Here is a 12903-nt window from a genome sequence, read left to right on the forward strand (position 1 = left end):
TGCCCTGTGACATCCTGTCCGTGGTGACAGTGACATCCTTTCCCATTTGGCAGATGAGAAGACTGACTCAGAGAGCGTGGGACAACCCCCTGGTGTGGCGAACGAGTCAGCCGAAGGTGGGAGGGAAGGCTTTTCCGTGAAGGCATCTTTTAGCTCCTCCCTGAGGGTCAGGCAGAAATGAGCTTAGGCTGCAGCACAAGGGTTGTTAAGTCTCACCTAAGAAACCACCACTGACAGCGGCATGAGTAATGGAGTCCCCCCTCCCGGGATGGCGTCAGTGTGTCCAGCCCAATCGTGGAGGGGTGGTGGGGAGTTGAGGGGTGGCCTGGACCCTCAACCCCATATAGGTCACTGCCAGCCCAAGGCACCCAGGGAAGGTTCTGGGCTTTGTGCCCTCCAGTCCCCACTGGGACAAAGGACGGTAGGCTGGGATCCCCTGCAGGGCGGGGGCTTCAGGGAGGAGCAGATGAGCCGAGGGGTCTCTGGAAGGCTGTACCCCTGGGGAGACATTCCCCAGAAAACTAAGGTGGGAGCAAGACAGTGCACCCTGCCAGGAACTGCACTTCGAGAGTCCTGCTGGGGTGGGGGGGTGGTTTCAGGGATTTGGAGAAAGGGGGTGTCAAAACTGGTATGCATGGTCCTGGGCTCCTGCCAGCACCCCACAGCAGGGGGCAGGCCAACCGCCCCCATCCCCGCACAGCCACAAAGCACCTACTGTGGGCCACTGCTGCGGGCTGTACGAGGTCTCCCCTGCCCCTGAGGAAGCAGGTGGTGCTCATCCGGGGCTCAGAAACACCACAGTTCCAAATCCAGGGGAGTGGTTTCCTTCTTGGCCCCCTGGGCACACCTTTCTAGATGGATGTTCTCAAGCCAGGCCTCCAAAAGGCGGGGCCGAGACCGCCCCACAACCGCTCTGGGCCAGGGCTTCTCAACCCTGTACTATTGACGTTCGGATCAGATAATCCTTTGTTGCAGGGGCTCTTCTGGGTGTTGAAGGATATTTAGAAGCATCTCTGGCCTCTATGCACTAGATGCTAGTAGCACCCCTCAGAGGGGACAACCCCAGATCCCTCCAGACATTGCCAAATGTTCCTTGAGGGAAAAAAAAATCACCCCCAGTTGAGAACCACTGCTCTCAGCAAATTACCATATGGTTGGGAAGCATTCAGTTTCCTCCTCCTCCCCCAAGGCCTGGGCCCTGGGAACCCAGACCAAGCCAGCAGCCAGCCCTCCGCACTCAGCACATCCCAGAGGTTGGCCCTGGACACTCACAGCAACTCCTAAAGCAGCAGTCCATGCACTAGTGCCCTGGGAGGGCAGGCCACCAATAGCCACAGCGTGCCAGGTGTGGCTGCAGGAGGGTCTGTGACCCTAGAGCTCTTGTACTCAGCCCCAGGCAGCTTGGCCTGCACTCACTCGCTCTGGCTAAAGAGCAACAGGAGACCTCAAGTGGGGACAGAGAGGCCAAAGAGGTAAGACAGTTAGGAGCTTGGGAGATTTAGAAGTGGTCCCACCTGGCGGCAGAAAGGCCTCGTCAGAAAGACCTCAACAATCAGCAAACCTTGGTTGAGCACCTACTGTGTACCATGTACTCGGTTACATGCCAAGGACCCCCAATAGGACCACTGCATAGGGATCAGAGGTTAAGCTGACCAGGGCTGAAGTCTGGCCTTGTCCCTTACGGCTTAGTGACTCTAGGCAAGTTACTTAACCTCTCTGAGCCTGTTTCCTCATCTACCAATTTAGATAATAATATTACCCATGGGCTAATAAAACAGTCCACAGGGCTATGAGAATTAAATGAGATAATGCATTTAAGGCCCTTGTCAAAGTGGTAAGCCCTCAATAAAATGGCTCCAGTATTTCTTAAATATTATGAAATGGTCTCTGCCTGGGCGGCACTAACAGAACAGCCCCCTGAGCCCACAGCTGGAGAGCCTGGCCCTGTCTTCTTAGCCTGGGAAGGGAACATGAGGCATCATTGTAACTCCATGTACAACTCTTCTTTCTAGTGGCTTCCTGCGCAAGAAGAGGCCTCAGTCACACAAGTAACTCCAGAATTAATCCAGAGCCCCTAACAATTGATTCCACCTTTTGTCCCCCTTTCCCTTTCTTGGAGCGGTTTAACACGTTTCATCTGGTCCTTTCTTGTGGTTACGTTAAGTAAAATCTCCCTCCTTGTGGAGACAGGCAGCAAGGGCCACAAAGGGACACTTGGGACCAGACCCTGCTGAGGTGAAGACCAATCCTGGCCCGACCACCCCCGTGTCCTATGTCCCATGTCCCAGGCCACGTCAGAGCTGGCCGCCTCCCCCAGATCCGTCTGCTGCTTCCATCCACCTGCTGCCTCCTCGGCCCCTGAGCTCAGCCAGCACCTGCGGCAGAGTCTCCACAGGGGCCTCGACAGCAGGGGGGGAAGCGAACCCACCTCCTCAGCCCCTCTGCCTGACTTGTCCCCACCCTCCCGTGTCCACTCATCCTCAGAGCAGAGAGCTCATGCGGGAGGCCGGGAGGCCAGAAGGAGAGGGAAACGGTTTTACCGCCTTCCTTAGAAATCCAGAGTGGAGAGAGGTCAGGGGCCGTGAGAGCAATCTCAGGAGCAGCTTTAGGAGCTTTTCGGATCCCCAATCTCTGCCCAGCCCCACACAGATGCTCAGAGAGCACATTTTCTGTGTTAGGTCCGTGCCTCACAGGCCAGCGGGCAGCCTTTTCACAGAGCCTTGGAGGCTGCTACCGGGTGACATCTCATGGTCCTTCTGCTCCTGGTTGTGGCCTCACAGCCTTTGTGGTGGCCGTGCTCCCTCCACCCCGAGTCCCAGCCCTCCCACAGGCTCCCCAAGGCCATGGAATTGCAGAGCTGCTCAAGTTGTGGGCCAAGGTTCCTCTCACATCCAAAGCCACGGGCCTTGTTAAACTGCGGAGTCCCTGCTCTAGGGACCTGCTGAAGCCGTTACCAAGGCCAGGGAATCTGCATTTTATCCAGCTCCCCAGATCACCGTGCCTTCACAGAGGAGACTGGGGCTCAGAGAGGGGGAATGGCCTAAGATTCATCCCAAGTCAGAGCGGAGCAGGACTGGAACCCAGGTCCTGACCCCCCAGTCTGGAGTTCCCACTGCTCCGCCACAACAGAGTAGGGAAAGGGGGGTGAGGTCGGGTGCTGGTGCTGGCGGGGACAATCCATTTACTGCACACATGTGCTTGCCGGGCGGGGGTGGAGTAGTCACGGCAGTCCCGGGAGGTTTACCTGGCTCCTTCACCTCGAGGGCTGAGCACGAGTCAGGCACGGCCTGGCAGAGGCTGGAGCACACTCAGTGCGCCTGCGGGGCTGGGGGTGGCAGAGCCCCACAGCGTGGCTGTCGCCCGAAGAGGCACCGTGCACATGCCTGATACTAGGCAAGGCCAGGGACTGGGATGAGAGCCCTGAAGTCTAGGTGGGAGGGGTGCTGAAGAGGTTGTAAAGGCCCTGGCTGAGCCTGGTAGCGCCCAAGGCCCAGATTCAAGCAGCCCAGCCCAAGCTGAGTGCTTGAGTAGATTCCCTGGAAGCTGATTCAGTTTTGAGGATGAAGACCAGCACCCTCTGGGCACCTAGACAACCGCCTATGAGATGGGCTCTGAGATGTTCCGGGAAGGCCCCTCTGCAGCTCCTCAGGTGTCCCCCGTTAGGTCGCATATGGCCGTCTCCAGGTGGCCCTTTTAAGCATACACAATCCCTGGGAAGGGTCCTGCTGCACTTCGCCAGCTCCTTGGGGACACCCAGGGATGGGACCCTTTCCTGCTGGGGCTGCCCAGAAGGCTGGGCCTGAGCAAGACTCACGGGGGGCCCAGCCTGCTGCTCGATTCCATTTCCCTCCCTCCCTCCCTCCCTCCCTCCCTGCCAGAGACCAGAAAGATAGGCCCCCTGTCTTCTCTTCCTTCTTGGGGGGTCATCAGCCAGGAGTTCCATGTGGCTAGTGGAGGAGCTCCTCTGGGGAGCCCTGAGGAAACCCCCTCACCCCTGGCCCCAAGGCTTGGGTTTGGCTGGACCTACCCTCCTGATTCCAGATCTCTGTAGCACCAGATCCCCAGCCCAGGAGACACCTGAGGACCCCCCAAGATGGTAACATGGCTCTGTGGTCCTCTGTTGGGGACTTAATCTCACCGCACAGACACGCAGACTCCCCGTTGTCAGGAACAATCGGGACTATTAGACGGCAGCCGTGTGTCCTGGGAGTCAGTCACAGCTGCCTCGCTGCAGCCCCTGCCCCTACGCCCAGGGCCTCTTCTGCCCGCATGGGCCCTTGGGTAGGGTAGCCACGGTCGTGAACGCCTCTGATCCAGATTGCCTCCTGGTGGCCTCCCTGGGGTCTGGCTGTCAGTCACCCAAGGAAGAAATACCGGCCCAGGACACCCTAGGGATTCGGCTTTGTCTTCGCAGGAAGGACAGTGTGGATATAAAGAGCTGTTGTTTTGTCTGCTCACCTGGGAACACCGGGGGTTGACTTCTCAAGCAGGACTATGGTTTGGCTTCAGCTCCATTTGAAAATCTTTGCTTGCGGCACCTCCCACATGAGTCTGATGCCCATCCCGGCTCTGCCCAACACTGCCAGTGTCCAGAGGTCACGGCAGCCACCCCCTGCCTCTGGGAAGGGTACTCCAAATGCTCCCACAGCCAAACCCCTTTCTGTTTCTTCCTTTCTCCTTGCAGCCCAACGCCTCTTTCAGACCGCTGCAGAAAGACCTCCCCCCAAGCCTGGTGGCCAAGGCCCAGTCCTTGCCCTCAGACCAGCCCGTGGGGACCTTCAGCCCTCTGGCCACCTCGGATACCAGCAGCCCCCAGAAGTCCCTCCGCACAGCCCCAGCTGCCGGCCCCCCTCCAGGACGGTCTTCCCCGGCGGGCTCCCCCCGCACCTGGCATGCCCAGATCAGCACCAGCAACCTTCACCTGCCCCAGGACCCCGCAGTGGCCAAGGGTGCCCTGGCTGGTGAGGAAACGGGCGTTGTGACACACGAGCAGTTCAAGGCTGCACTCAGGATGGTGGTGGACCAGGGTGACCCCCGGCTACTGCTGGACAGCTACACGAAGATTGGCGAGGGCTCCACGGGCATCGTCTGCCTGGCCCGGGAGAAGCACTCGGGCCGCCAGGTGGCCGTCAAGATGATGGACCTCAGGAAGCAGCAGCGCAGGGAGCTGCTCTTTAATGAGGTGGGAGGAGAGGGCGTGGCGGGGCATTTGGGACGGGCAGTGATGGTGGAGGCAGGCTGGACGTCTGCAAGCAGGGGCAGTGGGGAGGGTGCCCGGCACTCAGGCGTCCCCTCCTGCCCCCAGGTGGTGATCATGCGGGACTACCAGCACCTCAACGTGGTGGAGATGTACAAGAGCTACCTGGTGGGCGAGGAGCTGTGGGTGCTTATGGAGTTCCTGCAGGGCGGGGCCCTCACGGACATCATCTCCCAAGTCAGGTGGGCAGCTGGGAGGGCTGGGACCCAGCGCTGGCTGCTCCCGCCACTGCCCTGGCAGGGATGTTAGGCAGCCTCAGGCCCGGATGATTGGGGTGCCCGGCACGTGGTCCCAAGCCACCCTGCCCACCCCCATCTGTTCGGGTTAACAGACCCAGGGGTCTCAGGGCAGTGGGGAAGACACGAGGGCTCCAGCCTAGGCCCAGGCCCGTTTCCACCAGGGCTCTGGCCTGACTGGGCTCCCACACACATCGTCCAGGAGCTGTGGGGCCCCGTACCAGGGGCACCTACTCTGCCCAGCCCGTCTTCCCTGCAGCCCCGCCAAAGCTAACATGCTCTTCTGCTGATGGCTCTGCCTTCCCCGTCCAGGCTGAATGAGGAGCAGATTGCCACCGTGTGCGAGGCCGTGCTGCAGGCCCTGGCTTACCTGCACGCCCAGGGTGTCATCCACCGGGACATCAAGAGCGACTCCATACTGCTGACCCTCGATGGCAGGGTAGGGCCCTTCCCACCCTGGCGCACCCACGACCCCACTTCACGGCTCCTCCTCCCTAGTTCACCATCACTCCCCTTTCTCCCTCTCACCCCAACCCCAGGTGAAACTCTCGGACTTCGGATTCTGTGCACAGATCAGCAAAGATGTCCCTAAGAGGAAGTCCCTGGTGGGAACCCCCTACTGGATGGCTCCCGAAGTGATCTGCAGGTGTCTGTATGCGACTGAGGTAACGGCTCCCTCCACCACCCAGCCCCCCCAGAAGAGGCTTGGGGACACATAGCTCTTCTACTTGTGGTCTCCTCCAGAGCCCCCCACCCCGAATAGCCCCGGTTGTCGGGTTCCCACTTAGTCAATACCCTACCCCAACGTCCACTGCCCCCTTCCCACTCTTGGTTGGATCTTCTCTGGCCTGTGACTTTGCTGCCACAAACTGGTCCCCAGAATGCTCTCCCCCAAGCGCAAGGGCAGGTTGGGGTATGGCCGGGCTTCCCCATGTGTGGTGGCCTTTCTAAGAGAGTGGCTGACAGCTGTGTCCCTGCAGTCAGTGGTCACTCACGCAGGTGGTAACTGACCACAGGGAAGGTGACCAGGAAGAGGGCCGACTCACCAAGGAAACCTGGGACCAGCTGCTCCCCTCCCCCTGCAGCATGTTGCTACCAAGGGGCCAGACTCTGGCCAGTGGAGTCAGGGACATTCTCCTCCTGCAGGTGGATATCTGGTCTCTGGGCATCATGGTGATTGAGATGGTAGATGGAGAGCCACCCTACTTCAGTGACTCCCCAGTGCAAGCCATGAAGAGGCTCCGGGACAGCCCCCCACCCAAGCTGAAGAACTCTCACAAGGTCAGTCGGTACACAGGGTGTGACCCTGCAGGCCCCATTCTTCCTGAGGCTTCAGGGATCAGAGTCCGGGCTGTGAGGCCCAGCCTCTCCCTCCCACAGAAACCAGAGGGCCCGGGCTCCCAGAAGAGGCTCGTCTTTCTCCACACAAATCCCGCACCTTGGTGTGGAGCCTAGTCACAAACTCCCGTGGTCACTCCAACAAGTTTCCACCTGCGGACAACTGACAGGAGCCTGAAAGAAGGGAAAGCAAGGCCAGCGGGAGTCCCTGATGCCCTGGGAAAGAATCTAGAGAAGTTAACTGAGCAGTAACGCCTCTAACCCATCTGTCAGGGGAGGCATGCCAAGGCATACAGTGTTCCCAGTCTCCATCACAGAGAATTGGCTTGCCCTCCATCAATGTACATCCTAACCACATCTGAGCCAGCTGTTCCCTTAAAACCAGTGTGTGTGTGTGTGTGTGTGTGTGTGTGTGTGTGTGTGTGTGTCTGTGTGTGTCTGTGTGTGTGTCTGTGTGTGTCTGTGTGTGTCTGTGTGTGTGGTATGTAACGCTTTTCTGGCAAATCCACCCAAACCCACAGTCCTTACTTGTGGGCACCCCCTGCTGGTAGCCAGCTCAGCACAGGGCTGCAGAGTGGCACTGCCATCTGGTGGCCAGAGTGAGAAATGTCCCAGAGGGTTGAAGCTCAGTCTCTAAATACAAAATAGTTCCGTAGCCCTGCTGGATGCGAGGAGAGACAGGAAACACTTTCTGAGACAGCTGGTCCTTGGAACCCGCACTCCTGACCCCCTAGACTAGCAGATATTTCTAACTGGCTAATTCCCCAGAGGATGCAGCCTTCCATTACAGCCTAAGACAGCCTTATCCCAAAATATTGACTCAAAATGAACCAGGGTAAGCCCTTGACTTAGACTCTAAGGCTTAGAGAAATAAAGGAATCTTCCTTTTTCAGGTCCCACTTTGTTCTTTTCTATTTTTCAAAACACTCCTTCCTCGCTGACCTCTTTTTTTTATCTTCACTAAAGACCTATGTAGCAGACAGGGAAAGCACATTTTATCATTAGCCCATTTTACAGATGACAAAACTGAGCTCTAGAGAAATGTACAACTTGCTGGAGATTAGGGATAGACCCAGGACTGGATCACTGGGTACCAATCCCGTGCCCCTTTCCACAGAGCCTGAACACTGAGCGCCCTGAGAAGCAGCGTGGTGCCTGGGCTGTATTTGGAGCCCAGCTCCCCAGCTCTCCTGGTATCCTAATTTCATTGCTCACCAGCACCCACTATAGGTGAACTGGCCACCTTTCCCGGACTGATGCTGACTTTCTTTACCTACCTGATAGTCCAGAAAGTACTGAGCCTGGGAGGAACCAGGAAGTAAGAAGCGAGAATTTAAGACTTTCAAATGACAGTGGGGCCAGGCAGATTGGGTCACCCCAAAGTGGCTGCAAACCGTGGCTTCCTCTCACTGCCCTGCCTCCACAGGTCTCCCCAGTGCTGCGAGACTTCCTGGAACAGATGCTGGTGCGAGACCCCCAGGAGAGAGCCACGGCCCAGGAACTCCTGGACCACCCCTTCCTGCTGCAGACGGGGCTGCCCGAGTGCCTGGTGCCCTTGATCCAGCTCTACCGCAAGCAGACCTCCGCCTGCTGAGCCCAGCCCCAGAGTGCGCCTGCCACCTGTGCCCACAGGCAGGGGACACTGGGCCACCAACTTGCCAACAGGGCCTGGCTGCCTGCCTCATTCTCTCAGTATTCTCTCCAAAGATTGAATGTGAAGCCCCGACCCTGCCCTCCTGCCCCTCAGCCCACTGGGCCAGGCCGGACCTGCCCCTCAGTCACTTTCCCTCCCAAGAGTCCCCAGTTGCCTCTGGGATGATGGAGACCTCTTCTGCAGGATGACCCTTTGTTATCTGCACAGGGATATTTCTATGAAACATGGAGACCAGTGCTTCTGGCCACTGTGGCCAACACAGCAGAAAAGGCTGCTGAGGTTTTTTTTTTTTTTAAAGTAGTAGGACACAAGCATCCCAGGTCACCCAAGAGGCAGACTGCCTGTCTTCATCAGGATACTTGCTGTTCTCAGCTCCAATTCCAAATCCTGGGGTCTGGAAGGTGTTTATTGCCTGACTCCATCTTCCTCCCTTGTGTCTGACTTCCTGAAGGCACAGTCCCACCTGCACCTGCTTCCCGACCCACCTGAGCTGACAACACACTCCCTGCACAGCCCGCGCCCAACTAACAGCCTGCTCGGAGGCCGTGACGGGGAGGGGAATTTTCTGGGTGAAAGAGGAAGAAGGCAGCTGGTGGTAAAGTGGTCTCACTTCACAGGATGCGGGTGCGCACACACGTGTGTGTGTGTGTGTGTGTGTGTGTGTGTGTGTGTGTGTGGTGTGGAGGAAGGTCACCCACGACTGTCTTCGGTTAGGCTTCTCCATCTTCTCTCCCACTAAACTCTGCTCTGAAGGTGACCTGCTTCCTTGGCCCGGTTTCCCACCTCTTAAGTCCCGGGGTTCTGCCTGACCAGCGAAGAGGTCTGTATTGAGTCGAACACATCCTGGGGGCCTGGCCGGTTTCTGAGTTTCTCCTGTACTGTGGGATCTGAGAGCCAGGGACCAGAATGGTGAGGGAACAAACTTGTTTTACCTGTGAGCTTCATCTCAACAACCAGGTCATCGGGGACCCATTCTTCTTTTGTGTGCTTGGGGGACCTGTTTTCAAAATCCCGGTCTGGGAGAGGTGAACCAGCTCCCAATTCCATCATGTCACTGGAATGGGCAGCCCATTTGTGCGAACCACGTGCCCCTAGCTGCCTCCTCAGACACCTGTCTCCTTGTCCCCCTCCCCTCCCCACCTTCAGGGCTGTTGTGAGACAGGGAATCCCAGGGAAGAACTCCAGGTGTCTGGACCCTATCTAGATAATATTTTTAGATTCCTCTATCCCTAGTGGCCTGCTTTGGGGCAAAAAAAAAAAAAAAAAAAAAAAAATTGCAAGGACTTTTTTTAAGGGTCAGAGTTTTAAAAACAAAAGCATTGTCCCTTTTGTGAATTGTTTGCACTTGTGCCTGTTTTAAATTAAACGGAGTGTTCAAAACCTCTGGCCTTCCTGTCGTCCCTGGGAATAGAGCCAGGCTGTCTTCAAACTGGACACGCTGTAGTGGGTGTCCAGGGTGGCCCTCCCTCCTCCCTGCTGTGAGCCCCCCGACGGTCATTCTGATCCGCAGAAAATCCTACTCCCTGGTGGCATGTGGGCCTGAAATGAGGGCAGAGAAGAAGGGAAACAGGAAGTGAAAGGCCCTCGGGACTGAAAGAGCTGAGAAATAGACAGGGCTCCTTCCCAGAGGAGAGGAACCCAACCCGGAAAGCCAGGGCCGTGGGCTGTGCTTGCTGGTGCCACAGGGGCTCTGGGGCAGCCACCAGGGCTGACGGCCACTTTCTGCAGCAGCATCTCCCTTCCCCCGTTTGCTTCCCCCACGCCACCTCCCCGGAAAGTCAGAGGCTGCTCCCCTCAAACTGTCCATAGGAAGTGGCCTGGAACTGCTTCCAGTGAGAAAGCAGTCTCTGCTTCGGTTCTCACAACAGAGAGTGACCGTTAGGAGCTGTGAAAGAGCGCAACTGGAAATCAGGAAACCTGGGTCTTTAAACTTCCAGCTCTGACACTGATTCCAGCACTTACTTCCTGAGGTCTCATTCTACCCCCTCTCTGTCAGGGTCACTGAAACCTTCTACCCAGGAGCAAGGAGTCCTGCAGACCTCCTCCCCACAGTTCCCCACCTAGACAGCTGCCCTGGTCTAAGGGCCCCTGTCCCACCAGCTCAGCCAGAAGCAGCACCTGAGTCTTACCTCCAGGAAGCAGCCACAGTGGGCTGGGCAGAGATGGAGGCTGAGGGAAGGCGGAACCTACCTCCCAACCGAAGCCCACGGTCACGAGTGGTTGGCAAGGCAAAAAGAGGCCAGTTCTTGCAACTGAATAACACTGGATTTATTAACTATTCTTTTGAGCTCTAAGAGTCCTTCCACTGCACAGTGTCATTCCAAAAGCATGTGCGTATGTCACTTAGCCTCACACACAGACCGGTTCTGAGCTTGACCCGAGAGTACCAGCTCCAGTGGCACAGGTGACTTCACAATGACGAAAGCAACAAGAATTGGAAAAACAAAATGTTTAGAACAGTCTCTTCTAAACCAGATTGAGCTCGAGGGGACCCCAGCCTCAATGCCTTGGGGCTGACAATAAGGGGAAGTTCAGGATAGCGAAATGTGGTGAAACATCTAAGTTCTGCACAGAGCTGGGCCTGGTAAGAAATCTGCAAGAACAGCAAGGCAGTCAAACACACAATTCAGTTCAGACAGGAAAGATCTGCTGTGGTTTTTTAGAAACATCACTTTCAACCGCCAAACCCTTGGCAATTCCAGAGAGAAGCCCTCATAGTTGTTTGTTTATCCAATAAAGGGCCCAAGGTGACGTTCAACCAGAAATCCCCATGTCGGCAACACTTGAAACATGACAGCACCTTCAACACAATGTGCAACCCAGACCCATGTCTTCAATGTGGTATTCTGAAGAAGCCAAAATACTTGTATTCTTACACCATTAAAAGTAAACTTCATAAAAATTAAACACAGTTGGAAAAGGATAAGTGAACAAGCAAGGATCAGAAAAAAGGAGTTTGCACTTGGGGCGTCCAATTACCACCCATCCCACCCCAGATTCTCTCCTTCTGGCTTTTCAGGCGTTTTTCAGAACTTTTCAGTTCAGCTGCCACCCAGACAGTGGGACTGAGGAGAGGCAGATATGTGGGGAGAGAAAAATGGGGGAAGGGCAAAACACCCCAGAAACGAAAGCAAATCACATCAGAAGAAAACAGTGCATAATCAGCAGGTCTCAAGGTTCAGAAATCGTAAGGGACGGGTTGGAAGCTCCAGTTTCTCAGAAGACAGCAGGAGCTCTCTATATGGAGCCTTAAGCTGGAAGATCTTGGTGTCCTAAGTAAAGGGTCTGGCCTCCTGCTACTCCAAATGCGAGTTTTTTGTTCATTGTCCCTCACTTCACTGCTGTGAAATGACTTCAAGTATCCGGATTTAATACACTACAAGAGGAAGAGGATTCCATGGGTAAGTGCACAGGGAGGGAGAAGTACACAGCGGTGGCTCCAAATAAAACCACAAGGCTGAACTCCGAGCCTGGGCGCAGCGAGAGCGCAACTATGCCACCAGGGGGCACCAGAGATCACGTCCAGTGTCTGGGCCCTCGCGGCCTCGCGGACCCCGGAGCGGTGGAAGCATTGGGGAGGTGTCTGACACTTACACGAGGCCGGACCCTGATCACCCATCCCTCACCCCAGGCCCAATTTCTCATCACAGGTCATTCTCGCTCTGGGCAGTTCCCCTAGAGTTATTGGTGAGAAACCTTCCGTTCTGCAAAGATGAATAGATCGACGTCTTGAAAAGACCCCACGGCCGGCAGCTGAAGGGCTGCACGCTCAACCTTCGGGGTTCACAAAAAACTCCCCACGTGCTGCCACCCCACGGGCTGGGCACACAGGTTCGTGTGCTGGCGCTTCAGCAGGATCCTAGGGCACGCGATTCGCCAGACCCTCCAGACCCTTCTCGCTAGGCCGGCACAAAGATGAGGGCGGGGGCGGGGAGGGATGGGGACGAAGGGCCGGGCTAGGAAAGGGCCTTTAACCACCTCTCCGCAATTGCCTCTGACTCACTAATCTGCCCAGTACTGAAGCTGAGCCGGGCCTGCATCCCACGCTTTGGGACAGAGGCAGGGGTCCTTGGTCTCGAGCTCTAGCATCCATTATCCACCCTGCCCTCTATTAACGGCCCAGAGAGAAGCAGGAACCGTTTAACAGCCCTCTTCCAGCTCTCAAAGGAGTTTGATATAATTTAAACCCGGACCTGCCGTTCGTGTGGGCTTCAGACTCCCGCGCGCCGCCGCCTTTAACGTGGCAAACACTTCAGTCAATTATCCCCCTCGCGGAGCTTCTATTTAAAGAGACATTGTCAGGTTCTTAAGCCTCGGATCAGACCCGCTGCTTTCTGCTTCACATACAAAGACTCAAAACACGAGTTCTTTGAGGATTGGAAGAAATACAATTAATCAAAGCCTTCGCAACCGTTCCC

The 12903-nt window shown here is 56.4% G+C and overlaps 1 protein-coding gene across 10 annotated transcripts in view; it reads left to right on the top strand.

The window, feature by feature from the left end:
• Positions 1-9865, top strand: part of PAK6 (p21 (RAC1) activated kinase 6) — a 34657-nt gene extending 24792 nt beyond the window's left edge. For all 10 annotated transcript variants that reach the window (XM_060147081.1, XM_060147063.1, XM_060147102.1 and 7 more), the window contains 6 exons: positions 4685-5182; positions 5306-5439; positions 5806-5932; positions 6033-6158; positions 6640-6774; positions 8258-9865. In XM_060147081.1, the coding sequence (XP_060003064.1) occupies positions 4685-5182; positions 5306-5439; positions 5806-5932; positions 6033-6158; positions 6640-6774; positions 8258-8425 (1188 nt within the window). In that variant the 3' untranslated portion in view covers positions 8426-9865. The remainder of the gene's footprint in view (positions 1-4684; positions 5183-5305; positions 5440-5805; positions 5933-6032; positions 6159-6639; positions 6775-8257) is intronic.
• The last annotated feature ends 3038 nt before the right edge of the window (positions 9866-12903 follow it).

The sequence above is a fragment of the Lagenorhynchus albirostris genome, chromosome 1, assembly GCF_949774975.1.
Source record: "Lagenorhynchus albirostris chromosome 1, mLagAlb1.1, whole genome shotgun sequence".
Classification (NCBI taxonomy): Eukaryota; Metazoa; Chordata; class Mammalia; order Artiodactyla; family Delphinidae; genus Lagenorhynchus; species Lagenorhynchus albirostris.